At 35.2% G+C, this 18219-nt stretch overlaps 2 protein-coding genes across 4 annotated transcripts in view; one reads left to right on the forward strand and one right to left on the reverse strand.

Moving 5' to 3' along the window:
- The window catches only part of LOC111455445 (probable DNA helicase MCM9), a 29884-nt gene that overhangs the window by 3699 nt on the left and 7966 nt on the right, over positions 1 to 18219 (reverse strand). For 2 of the 3 annotated variants that reach the window (XM_023097133.1, XM_023097132.1), the window contains exons 7-14: positions 17844 to 17943; positions 12808 to 12905; positions 12574 to 12639; positions 12345 to 12437; positions 11188 to 11304; positions 6450 to 6522; positions 5716 to 5782; positions 585 to 666 (exon numbers count right to left, since the gene is read on the reverse strand). In XM_023097133.1, the coding sequence (XP_022952901.1) occupies positions 585 to 666; positions 5716 to 5782; positions 6450 to 6522; positions 11188 to 11304; positions 12345 to 12437; positions 12574 to 12639; positions 12808 to 12905; positions 17844 to 17943 (696 nt within the window). The remainder of the gene's footprint in view (positions 1 to 584; positions 667 to 5715; positions 5783 to 6449; positions 6523 to 11187; positions 11305 to 12344; positions 12438 to 12573; positions 12640 to 12807; positions 12906 to 17843; positions 17944 to 18219) is intronic. The other variant, XM_023097134.1, reaches the window with a different exon arrangement.
- On the forward strand, positions 673 to 3701 carry LOC111455451. The gene is made up of 2 exons (XM_023097142.1): positions 673 to 1675; positions 1878 to 3701. Exon 2 carries the CDS (start codon positions 2413 to 2415, stop codon positions 3094 to 3096), a length of 684 nt encoding a protein of 227 aa, XP_022952910.1. The 5' UTR covers positions 673 to 1675; positions 1878 to 2412; the 3' UTR covers positions 3097 to 3701.

Here is an 18219-nt window from a genome sequence, read left to right on the forward strand (position 1 = left end):
TTTTTTTTTTTTTTTTTTTTTTTGAAAGAGTACCTCTCGAGGTGCTGTCATCAGAGTAAAAATTCAATAATTCATCAATTCATCAAACATGATCACATTGATTTTCTTCATTGAAATAACTTATTCCCATACATACACACACACACACATATATATTGAAAAGTACAATGACTCAAATAGAAGCAAACCATTTCTTTGCCTAATTTTTGAAGTTTTGAAGAAACTTGAAGCAAAATTTCGGAAACATAAATTAGACTCGTGCAAACATAAATATCAAGGGCTTTTACTTGTAAGGGATTCAAATACATGTTCAAGCAGCAGGAGGATGAGCTTTCCTTGTGAGGCTGCATTAGAAAAAAAAAAATAAAGAGAACAACGAAAGGAAGAGAAAAATGCAGGAAATATAAACAATTTTATAAAAAAGATGAAAACAAAAACGAGAATAGCAATTATAGCCTCTCCAATGTGGCTATCATTCCCATCCCAGCAACAACCAAATAAGTAAGCCCAGCAAGCTTGTGCTATACAGGAACCACACTTTAAGATTGTTAGACTAAGCCACATAGATAATATGAAAATGATACGTTGTTCAGGGTCATAATGTCCTTTAGGATTTGTTGCGCCAAATACTATCGTTCTAGTACTGAGAGTTGTTACAAGACCAGCCTAAACAAAGAAAAAGGGATAAGAACGTAGGAGAAAGAAAATATGTAAAAGAGTCTTCATGCATTAATACATACATCTCGAGTAGAGTAACTAAGCAGAAATAAATATGCAGGAAGATAACTACTGGGCCGGCCTTCTAACTTGAAAGCGGCATGGCATGACAGCAGCTTACAAACACCACAGAGTTGTCATATGTTTATATGCAGACGTAATGCATCATACTTTTTGGTCCTACTTAAACGTTCAACTGTTCTGCTTACTTTTCTTTATCAGTTTTATTGAAACAACGTAAACAGAAAAATATCAAATTCTGTGGCTAACCTTCAACTTAATGCTGTAAAAATTAGTACAACTTATTTTAGATGGAATTAGTCAAGTTGTCAAGTCATTCATCCTTATTAGGAGGAATAGTTTATTTCAGTCGAGTTTTTGTAGGAGCTATTTATAGGATTTATTTTTGTTTAAATAGGAGTCCTCCACTTAGTAAAACACAAGCCACAGTAAACAGTTCATTATTTCAGTTGTCCCTGTATTATCTTCTTTGAGTAATAATAATTTCATATTTATTCACACCTTTGAGCGTGAGATATTGTGACAGATGGTATCAGAGCCAAGTTGATACGTTTGATATTATTACTCAACGAGATGAATGGTGGAAGTGCTTCTATGGGTATAGCTATGGAAAAGCTGGTTGGCAATAACTATAGTTATTGGAAATTATGCATGGAAGCTTATCTACAAGTGCAAGACTTGTGGGATTTAATTGAAGGTAATGACACAGAAATTCCAGCCGATACTCCACAGAATGCAAAATTACGTCAACAATGGAAGATCAAATGCGGAAAAGCCTTATTTACCTTGCGAACTTTGATTAGCAAGGAGTATATTGATCATGTTTGTGATTTAAAGTCACCAAAGCAAGTATGGGATACACTTCAAAAGTTGTTCACTAAGAAAAATACCGCTCGACTGCAATTTCTAGAGAATGAACTAGCTATGGTAACTCAAGGTAATTTTTCTGTTGAAGAATATTTTTTTAAAGTGAAAAATCTGTGTTCTAAAATTTCAGAATTAGATGCTGAGGAACCAGTGAGTGAGGCTCGATTACGACGTTATCTTATTCGTGGATTACGGAAAGAGTTTATGCCCTTTGTTTCCTCAATACAAGGGTGGGCAAATCAGCCTACAGTTCGAATCTTCTTTCCAATCAGGAAGCCTTGATTAAGCAAATGACTAGCAGCAACCAGTTTTCCCGAAAGTCAGAAGATGTGTTGTATGTCAAAGATCAAAGGAGACAGAATTTTCATTCAAAGCCTTCATCTAGCAATGGGAATCAATTCAGAAGTGAGGAGTCGTCAAAGAAGCCATTTAAAGCTTGTTACTGGTGTGGAAAATCAGGCCATTTTAAACGAGATTGTCAGTGAAAGTGGTGTGTGATCGTTGCGGAAAGCCAGGCCATATTAAGCCAAATTGCCGAGTCAAAATCTAGGAATCAAAAGCAAATGTTGTACATGAAAGTAAAAATTCTTCAGATCCAATTTGGGAATACTGCTTAACCACTGAGGTTCTTGATCAGCCAACAAACGTGACTTCAGCCGTATATCAAGATGATGTCTCTACAGGTGATCAAAATTGTAATTCCACTACTTACGCTTCTGAATTTAATTCTCTCCAAATTTCGCCTCTGTACTCTTTTTTTTCTCCGATGCCAATTCTGCTGCCCCTGGTGACCCTGCTGATTATTTCATGGCCTTGGATTTGGGATTCAACGAAAATGAAGATTTCGAACTAACCTTTGACGATCTTGATGCCTTTGAGGCTGACGTTTTCCTCATCTCCGAAGATTTGGATCAAACTACCAATTTGTTAGACTTGCAGGCTGACCGGGAAGCTTCTGGGGGCGCTGCTGAAAGTGAGAATCTAGACCAAGTTCAGAAAGGCAGTGTTGTGGTAGAGGCTGAGTTGTTGGATAAGAGCATGGATGTGGCTAAAGAGAGAGAAGCTTGCAGTGATGACGCTGGTTTATCAGAAAGTCGGGATGTATCGATTGATTTGGGGAATTGTACTAAGGATGAACGTGATGTTATGGCTGACGAAGGTGACAAATTGGAAGACAGTTTGGTTGATGAAAGAGAACAAGGTAATGGGATGGATGACAAGAACTCGTTAGAATCTTCAGTTCAGTTGGATGACGAGTGCAAGGAAAGCAAGGGCCTCGATCAAGAAGTGAAGACCAGGAATTTTGATGTATCAGATAAAGAGGTAGAAAAAGAAATGCCAGATGGAGAGAGAACAAAAACTACCAAGGCATTGACTCAAAATTTTAGAGATAAAGGTAAAAGGGTGGCAGAAACTTCAAAAATAAAAAGAAGAAGAAGAGTGGAAGGACGACTCAAGAAGAAGATTTGGATAAGATTCTTGCCGAGCTAGGAGAGTGGCCTACTATATCAAAACCAGCCGACCCTCCTCTTTCTTCACAAGAGGCCAAAGTTGAGAACCCACCTGACTTTGTAACTCCTGATGCATCAGTTGATAAGGAAGCTGAAGAAGAGAGCACAGAAACGACTGTCGCTAGGAAGAAGAAAAGGCGTAGGCAAAAGGAAAGAGAAAAAGAGAAGCTGCTAAAGAACAAACAAGAAGGCAAGCTGTTAACAGGGAAACAAAGTGAAGTTTGAAGTTTTTCGCTCTCGGAGTTATTAAGAAATTAGCTTGCACTGAGGGAGGCTGTCAAAATTAGTGCAACTTATTTTAGATGAAATTAGTCAAGTTGTTAAGTCATTCATCCTTATTAGGAGGAATAGTTTATTTCAGTAGAGTTTTTGTAGGACCTATTTATAGAATTTATTTTTGTTTAAATAGGAGCCCTCCACTTAGTAAAACACAAGCAACAGTAAACAGTTCATTATTTCAGTTAACCTTGTATTATCTTCTTTGAGTAATAATAATTTCATATTTATTCACACCTTTGAGCGTGAGATATTGTGACAGAGTCGTGATTCCTAACATGGTATCAGAGCCATGCCCTAAACTTAGCCATGTCAATAGAATCCTCAAATGTCGAACAAAGAATTGTGGGCCTCGAAGGTGTAGTCAAAAGTGACTAAAGTGTCGAACAAAGGGTGTACTTTGTTCGAGGGCTCCAGAGAAAGGAGTCGAGCCTCGATTAAGGGGAGGCAATTCGAGAGCACCATAAGCCTCAAGGGAGGCTTATAGTGTACTTTGTTCGAGGGGAGGATTGTTGAGAATTATTGGGAGTGAGTCCCACATTGGCTAATTTAGGAAATGATCATGGGTTTATAAGTGAGGAATACTATCTCTATTGGAATGAGGCCTTTTGGGAAGCCCAAAGCAAAGCCATGAGAGCTTATCCTCAAAGTGGACAATATCATACCATTGTGGAGAGTTTTAAAGTGTATCCCATACTTGCTTTGGTGACTTTAAATCACGAACATGATCAATATACTCCTTGCTAATCAAAGTTCGCAATGTAAATAAGGCTTTTCCGCATTTAATCTTCCATTGTTGACGTAATTTTGCATTCTGTGGAGTATCGGCTGGAATTTTTGTGTCATCACCTTCAATTAAATCCCACAAATCTTGCCCTTGTAGATAAGCTTCCATGCATAACTTCCAATAACTATAGTTATTGCCAACCAGCTTTTCCATAGCTATACCCATAGAAGCACTTCCACCATTCATCTCGTTGAGTAATAATATCAAACGTATCAACTTGGCTCTGATACCATCTGTCACAATATCTCACGCTCAAAGGTGTGAATAAATATGAAATTATTATTACTCAAAGAAGATAATACAGGGACAACTGAAATAATGAACTGTTAACTGTGGCTTGTGTTTTACTAAGTGGAGGGCTCCTATTTAAACAAAAATAAATCCTATAAATAGCTCCTACAAAAACTCGACTGAAATAAACTATTTCTCCTAATAATGATGAATGACTTAACAACTTGACTAATTCTATCTAAAATAAGTTGCATTCTCACAGTTTTCAAGAAAACTAGAGCATCCAAAAAAAAAAGAAACAAACGCAAGTGTAAACCAAGCTTTAAAATGAAACAAAAGCAGAAAACAATGGAACGATTCATGAAAAAGAAAGGGGGCCTAGATAGTGATGCAACTTGTTATACTTGTAGCCCATCAAGAAAAGTAAGAATGGATGGTGAAAGTTATTTTTGCACGTAAGCATTGTGCACAATTTCTTGCTGCGATTTTCATTTTTAATCAGTCTATAGTTACCGGGGTAAAAGTTGACACAAACATAAAAGAATAAAGGAAAAATCGTTGATGACATCACCATATTTTGACCTGAATGCAAGTACGTATTGCAGCGTTAGATTTTTCATGAATATTAGTTAAAATTTTATTTTGGGGGTAAAACATAGATTTCCTTGGGAAAGTTTTGGCTTCTATTGTAAATATTCACACTTTCCACCCAGCATAACTGAGTTCATGCTTGCGTTCTTGAGTATGCATTTGTAAGATTTCTCTAATTTGGTCATTAGCTTTTAAATTCAAACAATAAAATCTTCGGTAATATATAATTTTTTGGATGTGATCATTAGCTGTCAATTTTTAAGTATCGAGTTTTTACATTCACTGTTTTTTTTTTTCCTTAGCTGGTTTATTGACCTTGTATTACATTCCAAATGAATGAGATTGAGTAAAACTAATTTGGTATAAATTGAAGAAACTAGGTTTAATTGAGTGATACTAAGACTAGGTTTCACAAATTGACTGAAACTAAACTACGTCGTCGTTTCTCTTTTTAAGCCAAGCTAGGTTTAGTATATATTTTTTGTTTTATTTGAAGTTCCCTCCTTTTCAACCTTCCCCCGTTTACATTCCTATATACGTTTGCTTCTCAAGTTTGCAGATAATTTACCAATTCATAGACAATACAATGTGTTCACCCCTTTCTACATTGCATAACACATCACGTTCATCTCTTGTTCAAGCATAGCATCTAAAGCATCACTAATTACGAGTCTCAAAATATCAACTGCTATTTATATTAGAGATAAATAATACCTTTGCGACACTTATAGTCTGTTGCTCCATTGCTTCATGGATCGTGGCTCTGTCATGTTCTCTCATGCTGGTAAAAAGAAAAATTTTATATCTTAAGTTTCAAATAACAAGATGATTAAGAAGCATCTTAATCAAGGGCTTAAGGTTTTCAAATCTACTTTTTTTTTTTTTTCAAACTAAAAAGAGAATATAAAATGATTTCCATAAAATTTAAGCATAGTGCATAGGTTAGGAATATTAGTGGTGAATATTAAGGATGCTATTAGAATATTAGAAGGGCACATATTTCATTGATACGTGTTGATTAGTGAAAGGTGGTTATAAATATGGAAAATAAATGGTTCGGCATTTTCACGATGGGATAGGCAGAATTTGGAGAGTAGTTTTCTTAGCAGAGTCCAGGCCTCTCCAAGTGCTTGAGTTGGGTATTGTAAGTCTTCTTTCCTGTTTTAATAAATTTTCTATCAATTTCAATTGCAAATTTTGGTTCTTATAAGTAAAATCTCGACTAGAAAAGACAATCAAAATTTCTTTTCTTTCTTTGTAAACTCCCGTCCCTCATTTTTTCCTTCTAGTCCTTCTTTTGACAAGGGCTCATTGGCTAATATGTAGAAGCCTGTGAAGTTGAATGAAATACAGAGGTTTAGGCCTTCATATTTATTCTATAGAATCAGTTTCATCCGTGGACTCCAACATGCAAGTGATAATAGCAAACATTCATTTAAAGAATGCACCTGTCCACTTCATCTATACAACAAAGTCCTCCATCAGCCAGTACAAGTGCCCCAGCTTCCAGCATCCATTCCCCTATCAGTTCCATGAATATACAAATTTATTCTTTTGGAGGAAGGTGGGTGAGATGAAAAAAGACAGCGATAGAACGAAAAAAAAAAAAACAAAACAAATAAAACGTCCATCTAAACAAACTTAGAAGACTGAAACACCGTATTTGTAGTAAATCAAGATCAAAATCACAAATAACCGTTTTGACATTGACAAAAAGCAACGATACTCGGATAACATGTTACAACCTCAAAGGCCACAACTATCTTCAATGGTCACAATCTGTGATGACGTTCGTGTACGATCATGGACAAGAAAACTATAATACAGGTAAATCAACTTCACCCAAACTTGAGGATCCAAAATTCCGCACATGGAGGGCCGATCTTCAATGGTCACAATCTGTGATGACGTTCATGTACGATCATGGACAAGAAAACTATATTACAGGTAAATCAACTTCACCCAAACTTGAGGATCCAAAATTCCACACATGGAGGGCCGAAGAACATCACGTTATGAGATGGTTAATCAACTCCATGACTACTGATAGTGGTGAGAACTTTCTCCTATTTTCAACTTCAAAAGAGATTTGGGATGTTGCTCGAAACACCTTCTCCAATCAGGTTAAACACTTCCAGATCAAGACTACTCTCCAAGATCTCAAACAAGGTGTTTTATTTGTTACAACTTACTACACCACTTTATCTCGATATGGGGAACAATTGAACTTATTTGAAACTCGTAAATGGAACATACTCATGATTCTACTCTCTTTCGAGAAATTGTGGAGACAAATAATTTTCAAGTTCCTTACAGGTCTAAGTTCTAGATAAACTCGTAGTCAAACTCTTGGTACTAATCCATTACCTAGTCTTTGAGAAGATTTGCTAAACTCCGTTGGGAAGAAGGTCGAAAGCAAGTAATGTTGGGACCCAAATGATCCAGTTACTCTGCTGTTCAGGGAATCTCCCAATCATTTGGTGATAGCCGATAGCGCAAAGGATGACCATGGTGTGATCATTGTCATAAACTAGGACACGTTAAAGACACTTGTTGGAAAATACATGGAAAACCAGAAAATTGGAAGCCAAATGCTGCCAAATTAGATCGAGAAACTAGGCTACTGTGTATGACACTTCTAACCAGCAACTGCTTACCAATGATTTGTTGAGCATGCTAGAACCTATTGAACAAAACATATCCCTAAGTGGTTCTGGAAATATGCAACAAGAAAACCAAAATCTCATTGCTATCCATACTCGAACTTTTCCATTAGAATGCATAATGGATTCTGGAGCATCAGATATTCTCTTCCTTCTCACTTTGTACGGTTAATTGCTGATGGTACACCTGCTAAAGTAACTGGGATAGGAAGTAGTATTCAAATATCAAGCTCCTTATATCTTGAACTAGGTTTGTTTGTGCCAAAATTGAAGTATAATCTACTATCTGCGACTAAGTTGAATAAGAACTTGAATTTTGAAACTTTCCTTTTTTTTTTCTTTCTTTTTTTTGCTAACTCTTGAATTTTTTAGGACTTGGTATCACGGAATATGATGGGCAAAGTTGAATTATGTTGCAGGATTGTATCTTCTCAAAGCAACAGGTACTCCACTAACAAAGGAATGCAATAAACTTGTAGTTTGATCTAATTGTGAGTCCACCTATATTTATGTGTCTTTAAATCATTCAAATAAAGATAATCTTGTCATGATGTTGCACTATTGTCTTGGTCATCCCAACTTTGTCAATCTTGAGCGTTTGTTTTTTTCTTTATTTCTTAATAAAAAGAGTCAAATTATTAGGTATGAAATTTGTCGGCTCTCCAAACACGTGCTCTTTTTTCACCTCATACTTAATCTCCATTTCAACCTTTCTATCTTATCCACGGCTACATTTGGGGACCTTCAAGGGTAAAAAATATCAGTGGGGCATGTTGGTTTCTTCTTCTCGTTGATCACGCTTGTTCGAATTAGACATTCCTTAAGAAAGATAAATCTAAAACTAGCCAACTTTTCAATAGTCTTCCATAAAATTATCCATCATCAGTTTCAAGTCAATATCATAGTACTTAAAACTGATCCTAATGCTCACATCACACATTCGAAAAACTTTTTGGGGTGAAGCTGTTCTAACTGCCACCTATCTCATTAATCGACTACCCTCCCACATTCTCAAATTCCACACACCCCTACAAAGTTTACTGACACTATATCCCATCTCGTGTCTCACACTCCGACTAAAATTATTTGGATGTATTGTATTTGTTCATATGTCCAAATCACTGTAGTTAACTTGATGCCCGTTCCATGAAATGCATCTTTCTCCAATACTCACCGAACAAGAAAGGATATAAATGTTATCATCCTCCAATTCACCAATTCTTTCATACCATGAATGTCACCTTTTTTGAAAGTCAATTGTATTTTCCCACCTCTGCACTTCATAGGGCACATTATGACCTTGAAACACAAAATTGGGCCTACATTCCCAAGGAGTAACTCTTATATCTATCTCTGAGTCTGAACTACAAGTTCATTCACAAAGAGTAAAACAACTAGAGACAAACGAAATACAACCTACACAAGTTCAGCAAAGCCAAGATGATATGAACCAAGACCAAGAAATTTTCATATCTCAAGGTCCGATTACAAGGACGAGAGCCAAGAAGTTATAACAAGCTTTCGTCACTTACAATCAAGCTATGGTAAGCTCGTCAAAGGAAATTCTAGAAGGTGTTGGAGTCCTTCCCTACATGTTGGACAAAGTTGAGCTTCAAGATAGAAATGCATTTTAATTTGCATTCAATGACCTCATAGTTGAATTTATGGACCTTAGTGATGGTTACTAGATTGCACATTCCTTTTGTTGCATTATTTTAATTGTAATCTCAATATTTGTTTATCATTTAAGCTAGTTTTAATATGGGAGTTAAGGTTATATTGTAACCCACATAGGTTACCATATTTCATCATTAACTAATCACTTTAACATGGAGGTTATGGGTTTATTTCTTATTAACTAGCCATTCTAATATGGAGGTTATGTGTGTATTTAACTCACATAGGTTAAGATTGTCAAAGGCTATATAAAACCTTCTTTTCTTTCATGGTAGACATCACATTTAGGAATTGAAAAGAATAGATTTTAGATTTGTTGATAGCTAAGTTTTTTTTACTTTGCAAATTCTTGTGTTTAAAACTTGCATGCTAGAGTCATTCAAGTGATATTGATCAAACCTCTTGTGGAGTGATTTGAATCACGAGTTTAGAAACAAGACTTCTTTACTCTTGATCTTGATCATCAAGGTAATATGTTCCAAAACTTTCCATTAGGTTGATTCTTATCGTTTTTGGGATTCTTGGATACTTTAGATCTTAAGGTTTAGTTCTTCAATAAAGTTGTTAGATCAAATCCTAAGAGTTCCTTAACACATGATTTGAACCAAAATCCCAATACCCCTAAAAATAGTAACACAATATGACAAAAGATGGTATCGATAGACCCATTGTTGTAGGGAAAAGTGTTTGCTCATGTACTCAACATCCCATATGGTATCACTTGTCTTACACTAAGTTGCAACAAGTTTTGAAGCATTTGTGACTTCACTAGATCAAATAAAAACTCCCAACACAGTTCAAGAAGCTTTCCAAAGATCTAAATGGAGAGCAACCTCGCTAGAGGAGCTGGAGGCTTTGGAGAAGAATGGGGCATGAATCCTTACAGGTTTTCCCCAGAGTCAAGTGCTCAGTTGGATATAAATGGGTAATTTGGACAAGACGAAACACAAACCAGATGGCAATATTGACCGGTTCAAAGCTCGCCTAGTGGCTAAAGGATTCACCCACGCCTATGGGATCGACTATCAAGAAACCTTTGCTCCAGCCGCCAAGTTAAATATTATCAAGGTACTTCTCTCTATTGCAACAAATCTAGATTGGTCATTATTTCAACTTGATGTATTGAATACATTTCTAAATGGTGATCTAGTGGAAGAAGTATACACGAACATACCTTCACAAATTGAAGAAAGATATACTAGAGGATAAACATATAATCTCAAGAAATCTCTCTATAGTCTAAAACAGTCACCTCGGGCTTGGTTAGAAAAGTTTGCAAATTCGCTAAAACATGATGGCTATACTTGGTGTCATTAGATCACATCATGTTCATCAAGGTTTTTTATTTAGCACCAGATAGGAAGGGTGTGTCTGTTTGTATTATTCGGTTTTGATCACTTACTGCTCCAGGTTTTTTATTTAGCACCAGAAAACCATGGCAAAAGGGAGCAGCATAAGCATTGCTCATTTGGAAAGGAGTAATAGATAAGAGTTTGAAACACTTCACCTTCTGGACGATAATCATACTTCAGATAAAGGATGCTTCATCTTAGCTCCTAGTGTTTTTTATCAACTGAGTGATCCCTTGGCCCAGGGAAGAAAAGGAAAAGGGTACGACAATCGACCAAGTTGGGCAGGAAAACAAAAGGATGATAACTGAGGTTTCAAATTAAGAAAAAGAAGTAATAGGAGCTTTTGATTTAATTTATAAATTTTTTTATATTTCTCCTTACTGTGATCTTATTCTTTTTAATGCTTCACTTTTCAAGAAAAGTGACCTATAAAAATAAACTTGATTTTGAAAATCACTCAATATGAATAAAAAGGAAGAAGTTTTGAAAGGTACCTCCATCCTTGACAGCAGCAACAGTTAGTCCAGCGCTAGTGCTTCCTAATCCAGTGGTAATAACAGCCCGGTTGCTCAGTTTGGCAGCAAATTTCAGGAACTGTGACTTTCCAGTACCTGACAGATGAACTCCACATATATCAATACACATCTAATATTGCAGAATGCACCTTTTTAAGTTTAAACGTTGTTTTAATGACAAATTAAAACTATCGTTTCAAAGAAATGTTAATTATAATTGTTAATAAGACTGCTATTTCAGACTGTTTCTTTAAATATCCAAAGAGGCAAGTAGATATCAAAATCCTAAAACTTATCCCTCCATCTATGCCACATTCACTGATTCATATATAATAACACTCCATGAATCTTCGATTTAAAACTAATCAATTTGATTTGCACCAAATCAAGCTATAAACAACCTTACAATTTTAAACATTGAAGTGCTAATACTTTCCTATGGATCTTCAAATTTTCATATTAAGTTCTTCTCGATCAGTTTGACTACGGGTTTTGGTGGTTTTGCTTTAAATTGGAGAAAATGAGAAATTCAAATTTTTCCCGAGTTCCATTAAATTCCTATAAGGCGACTAAATTTCCCCAAATTTTCATAATAACATAATTGTTAACTTTCCATGGTAGGGAATGTGCAAAACGTACTGAAGTTATGTATGATCAAATTTGTTTACCTTTCATTCAGTGAGACAGATTTATACAACAATTCTATCATAGTTCCCTAAAACAGCCACTAAGCAATTAACCTAAGCCTAAAAAAGAGAGCGCAAAATACATTTTTGATTAAGGATCTTAAGTTTTGAGTTTGGCTTCTATTTAGTCTCTAAGATTTCAAAACACACTCGAGTACATAAGGATTGAAATATGGTTCTCATTAGTTGACTAACATACAAAAATTCTTTAGGGAGTTTTTATCCTTTTAACTTTTTTATTTATTTTCATTAATCAATGAAAAGCTTAGAATAGAATAATATAATTTATTTAGCAAAATGTCATGTACAAAAATTGAAGGACTATGGTTAACAAATGGCTCTCTTAGCTGTAAAATAAGTGTGCGTCTTTGGAACATAGCTTATAAACTTCAAACATTTACGCACCAAATCAGTGTATTATGACTAAATTTAAGAAGGGAATGAGGATACCAGGATCGCCAACCAACAATAGATGAGATTCTCCTCGAACTTTGGTTCCAGATACATCCACATGTTGTACACCTCCAATGAGTGTTAAAGCCACTAAAAGTTGAACAAAAGAGGACAAAATTGAAATTGATTCAGTGTAAGTAGAAAAAAAAAAGGTTATGAAATTAGACAACTGTGCTTGTTTTTTTTTCGGGGGGGGGGGCGGGGGGGGCAGAGAAATGACCTATACCTGCAAGTTTTACAGTAAAAAGTCCAAACACTTGAGGGCATATACCTCTTAGAATAGCATTTCTACCTGGACAACGTTAACCATGTCAGCATCAGGACCACAATAAGACAAAAGTATTAAACACTTCATTATAAAAGGCAATAACTGATCCTTCGAGTACAGGCAACATGAACTCATATAAAATGCAAGTAATACATCAGAATGCACATTAGGATCAATCGAAGTTAGTTGCACCTTTTAAAGGAGTGTCTTTGAAATCTGACCAGAACTGCCTAAAATTCATAATTATGTCATCAGGGATGTCAACCTCTGCCTTCAGTTCATTGGTTCTTCTACAAATAAAAAGAGACATGAAAAGGAATTATTAGACTGTACAAGACATGGTTGAATGCTTTTGGGAATGTCACTCGAGAATGAGTAAGAGGACACAAGGTTTAGGTTTTTGGATTTTCATTAGAGAAAATGAATTATCGGACGTGGATTGAAGAATGCAAAAGTAACCAGGTGAAAGTGTGGGAGACTTCTCACAGAGAATTTTAGGGAGTTCTATAGCTTACCCGCCAAAGCAATTTTAAGAGAATAATAATAATTTATTTCATTCACTAAATAAATATATATAGACAAGTGTAAAAGGGGAACTTAAGTAAAAGAAAGTAAAAAGACAATAAAGGGTAATATGTTAGGATATTTACAAGAATAAAATGATACTAACATAAGCACTATAATAGTTCCCCCAAGTTGGAGCATATATGTTAATCATGTTCAGCTTGTTAGAGAGAGAACTTATACATGCTCCATTTGATACTTTCATGAAGATAACTCCTAATTGTTCTCCAGTCTTCCAATGTCCTGGATACCTGACCTTGTGGTATGTTCTCATATACAAAACAATAGTAGACTTTAATGTGCATAGTTTCCATGGAGAGCTTACTTGATTGTCACAACAGTTTGGTTAATGCTGTGATATCAAATCTCAATTCAATAAGAAGTTGAGATATCTAGTCTACACTAATCCACACACATTGCTCCATATTTTGATTCAACACTGGAACGTGACGCTACATTTTGTTCCTTACTCTTCAAAGAAACCAAATTACCACCAACAAATACACAATATCTTCAATCTCCTTAGACCCTACCCGATCAGCATCTTGAGAAACATTCAATGTTAGCATGACCACAATTCTTATATGACAAACTACGCTTAGAAGCAACCTTCAAATAGCTCAGAATCGGTTTCAATGCAATGCAATGGTCATTTGTAGGAGAAGACATATACTAGCTAGCAATACTCACTAAATAAACTATGTTTGTCAAGTTGTTGTGAGATAATTAACGTTTCCTAGAAACCTCCTATATCTTTTAAGATCTTATGACGAAGAGGACTATTAGTAGAGGAAGCAAATCTGGAAGCCTCTACATTTGTGGACCACAAATACCTATAACCATCTTGAATCTTTCTCTCATGATCCATCAGTTCTTCTTTTGTCTAATTCTTGTCGTTTTATTGAAAATTGATCCAAATTCCACATCAATTTCCCTCAACGAACCTATTTCAATCGTCTTTTACCCCCTTTTTTATTTCCTCCAATGATTCAAGGTTGATGTAGATCATATTGTTAGTCTTGTCCAATCCCTTACCTTTTCTTGAAAAGAGAATACTCTAAAAGGTACCTTCTTGTAAATTAGTGTGGATTATTGAACTATGAGCACAACTCATGAAACTTCCTCTTGCGATCAACGTCAGCAAGAGTTTCTCAATCTTCCACTGGCGACAGCCAATATTGGCCTAGACAGGTGCTCCAATTTACCATAATTCTACTACATCACCTTCGAGAGTATAGAGAGAAAGATGATGATTTTCCTGTATACACAATTGTCTCCACTAGTGAGCCCCTTAACAATCCATCTTCATCCTTTCCAATTTCTACTCACCCACCTATTAATAAGGTTTTTTATTCTCAGACAGCAACCTTCTTTAGTTACATGCCATGTATAAGAGACTTCATCATTGGATTCAAGAACAAGCAATAATCTACCTATCACACTCGCAAAGGTAAACAATAGTGCACTAGTTCTATTTCCTCTTTTGTTTCATGTAACCATTTGTCATCTCATACTTAATTTTGTTGCATCTCTAGAATCTTTATCTGTACCTAAAACTATTCATTAATTTTCATCTCATCTTGGTTGGTGTGCTATAATGTTAGAGAAGATAACTGCCTTAAGTGATATTTGTACTTGAATTTAGTTTCACCTCTAACAGGAAAAGGAGTCTACCAGTTTTAAATGGGTAGTTGTAGTCAATCCTGGTGGATTTGTAGCTCGGTTGCAAGCTCATCTTGTGACTAAAAGCTAGACACAAACATATCAAGTTGTTTATATACTTTTTCTTCAAGTACTAAACTGGCTTATGTTAGATTGTTTATTTCGTTAGCAACAATCCGTTACTGGCCTTTGCATCAGCTTGATATTAAAAATGTATTTTTTTCACGGTGATCTTCAAGAAAAAGTGTACATGGAGCAACCACCTAAGTTTATTGCTCACTGGGAGAATAGAAAGGTATATCGTTTTCATAAATTATGGTATGGATTAAAACTTTGGAATGAGGCAAAGAAAGATAATTCTATCTTTTATAAATAACTTGAGAGAGGTATCATCCTATTATATAATATGATATTGATATTGTTGTTACTAGTGGATAGATGAGGCATCAAATCACTCCCTACATTTCTCCAAAAGTCAATTCCATACCAAATTTGTGGAAGTTGAAATACTTCCTCGGAGTTAAGGTAACAAGAAGCAAGAAGGCTATTATCACAGAGAAAATATGGAATTGACGTGCTGATTTAAACAAGAAAATTAGAGGCTAGGTCATGTAATACTCCCATGATGCGTAATTTACAACTTACAAAAAAGGGGAATTGCAGAAAGATTCAAAAAAGACCTTACAGTGACTCGATCAAACATAGCTCATTCAATGAGTATTATGAGCGAGTATATGTCTTCTCCTATAGTTGACCATTGGTTGCATTGGAGCAAATTTTATGCCACTTGAAGGTTGCTCGGCAACTAGGCTTGCTCTAGGTTTGGGTTGTGACAGAAAAAAAGACGAAAAATCTAACCACTCGTGACGATGATAACACCACATGCCAAGGATGATGGCAACAATAGACATTGTTGATAGCGGTGAGAATAGGTGCCGACATGACAAGTTTAAAAAAACAGAGTAAAAAACAAAGGAATCCTAAACCCCAAACCTAAAAGTTCACCAAACCCTAATGATTAACGAAACCCAAAATTGCCTCCGAAAAAGACCTAGTGCATTGTTATCATATAAACACTAACATCTCGCAAGGATCATGGATTTTATTTGATCACTATGGATATTAAATATATGGGAGTTGAATGTGTGAGATATTACATATCAATGTTTGAATATGCAAAATAATTGAAGACTCCATGATAATGTCATGGCTCTCAGATTCTATGGAGCAATCCATCAGTGACACATGTATGTTTTACAAAACGCATAAGCCATATGGGATTTCCTTCATCGCACTTACTCCAAGGCTAGAGATACTGCACAAATCTATGAAATTAAGATCAAGACTGGAGGTACGAAGCAAGAAGGAAAATTGTCACTAAATATGCCAATGCATTGCAAACATTGTGACAGGAACTCGATTCGTGTATTCGAGATGAATTGCACTGCAAACGCCGTAATCCTGACGAAATTTATTGAAGCAGATCGTATTTATGATTTTTTGGCAGGTCTGAACGAGTTTGACCAAGCTCGTGTACAAATCATCTGAAAAGAGGAAGCACATCTCTTGAAGAAACAATTTCCCTTATTTGAGCAGAAGAGAGCAAGTGAAGCCTTATGCTTGATAAACAACCTAGTTTAAATGCATCAGTCTTTGCTATAGAAAAAGATAAAAAAAAAGCTTAAGTGACAACCAATGGAAGAGTAGCAGAGACAATTTATGGTGTACCCACCCCAAGAAACTGCAACACACGAAGGAGAGTTGTAGGAAGTTGAATGGAAAACCTCTCAACCATGAATGGAAAATCGAGGAGGCTCATAAAACCATGGTTGATGAAACAAGGGAGACATGTCGAAGGCACGAGTGTATATCATAGAGGAGTCCAAATCAGGAAAAAAAACCACCAACTGTAGAGAGCAGTGGATTCAATAATGAAGAAATTGATAGATTGAGGGTATTATTGGATTCCCTCAACAAACCATCAAGGTCCAGTGCCTTAATAATCTCAGGTAAATCTTCATTCACTTTTTGTATAAATTCTTCAGAGATGAACAAGGATAATTCTTGATGACTTACAAATTAAGGGAGAAGGACCGATAAAATTATACTGCGACAACAATCAGCCATCAATATTGCACACAATCCTATCCAAAATGATAGGAAAAAACATATTGAAATTGATCGACATTTTATCAAGGAGAAATTAGAGGAGGGAATAGTATGCATCAATTATATTTCTTCTCAGCTTCAATCAGTAAATATACTAACAAAAGGACTTTATAACTCAATGTTTCATGAGTTACCATCCAAGTCGGGAATGGATGATATCTATTCCTCAACTTAAGGGCAAGTGTTGAAGAAAAAACCCTGAGTTAAGGAATATTTGTGTAATCTCATTAAAATAAAAAATTAAAAAAAAAAGAGTTAATTTTATTTGTTTTTTCACCTAGTATCAAGAGATTTATTTAGATTTGGATTATCTTAGTATCTAAGATTTATTTTATCATTTATGTATTATAAAAAGCAAATGTACCTCTCTCAAATAAAATAAGAAAAACAGCCGTCTAATTTAGACTTGCAACACATAATGATTATTCTCATCCTCTTCTTGCTTGTAAATTACAAATTTACTAAAATAACCTTTTCTGCGCAATTGATAAGAAAAGTAATGACAATGTAAAAGTTTGTGATAGTTTTTGAAATATAAGATGTAAACTCAAGCACCAAGAAGACAAGAACTGTCAAATTTTAAGGGGGGAGAAAAAAAAACAAAAGAACGTTTTGATAGGTGCAATTAGAAACGTAATAATGGGCTATGTAGATGTTTCTTAATTCACACACTGCATATTTTTATCTCTGAATGGGACATAAAATTTAATATCACTTTCCAGCATTCCTGTTGGGATGCATGTATGTATTTTTTTTATTTACGAAGTGAAAGCACTGTCAGCTGTATAATAAAAATATTTAAGCAGTAACCTTCGTGAAAAAGTTGCACATACCTCACATGATTAGCAATTAGCATTGGATCAAGGTCACACCGTACATCTTTGATGTCTGGGGACCACTTTGCACTCAATACTCCTGTAACAATAACATCGTCTGCCCCAATAATCAAACCCCCATCCCCATTGAGAAGGAAATAGTGAGGAATCAATAACTTCACTTACTATAAATAAATAAATAAATATACATATAGTATATATTAAAAACAAGCGGCGTCCATAAGATTTTTGAAAAGAAATAATATATAAATCAATCTATCTATATATGTGGCAAACTCCAGGACCAAAGTATATTGCCGACTATTCTTGTTGTTTCTTTTTTTTTTTTTTTTTTTTTTTTCTTCAAAAAACAATCCATAATAATTGGTAATAA

The sequence above is a fragment of the Cucurbita moschata genome, unplaced genomic scaffold (genome assembly GCF_002738365.1).
Source record: "Cucurbita moschata cultivar Rifu unplaced genomic scaffold, Cmos_1.0 Cmo_Scf00017, whole genome shotgun sequence".
Lineage (NCBI taxonomy): Eukaryota > Viridiplantae > Streptophyta > Magnoliopsida > Cucurbitales > Cucurbitaceae > Cucurbita > Cucurbita moschata.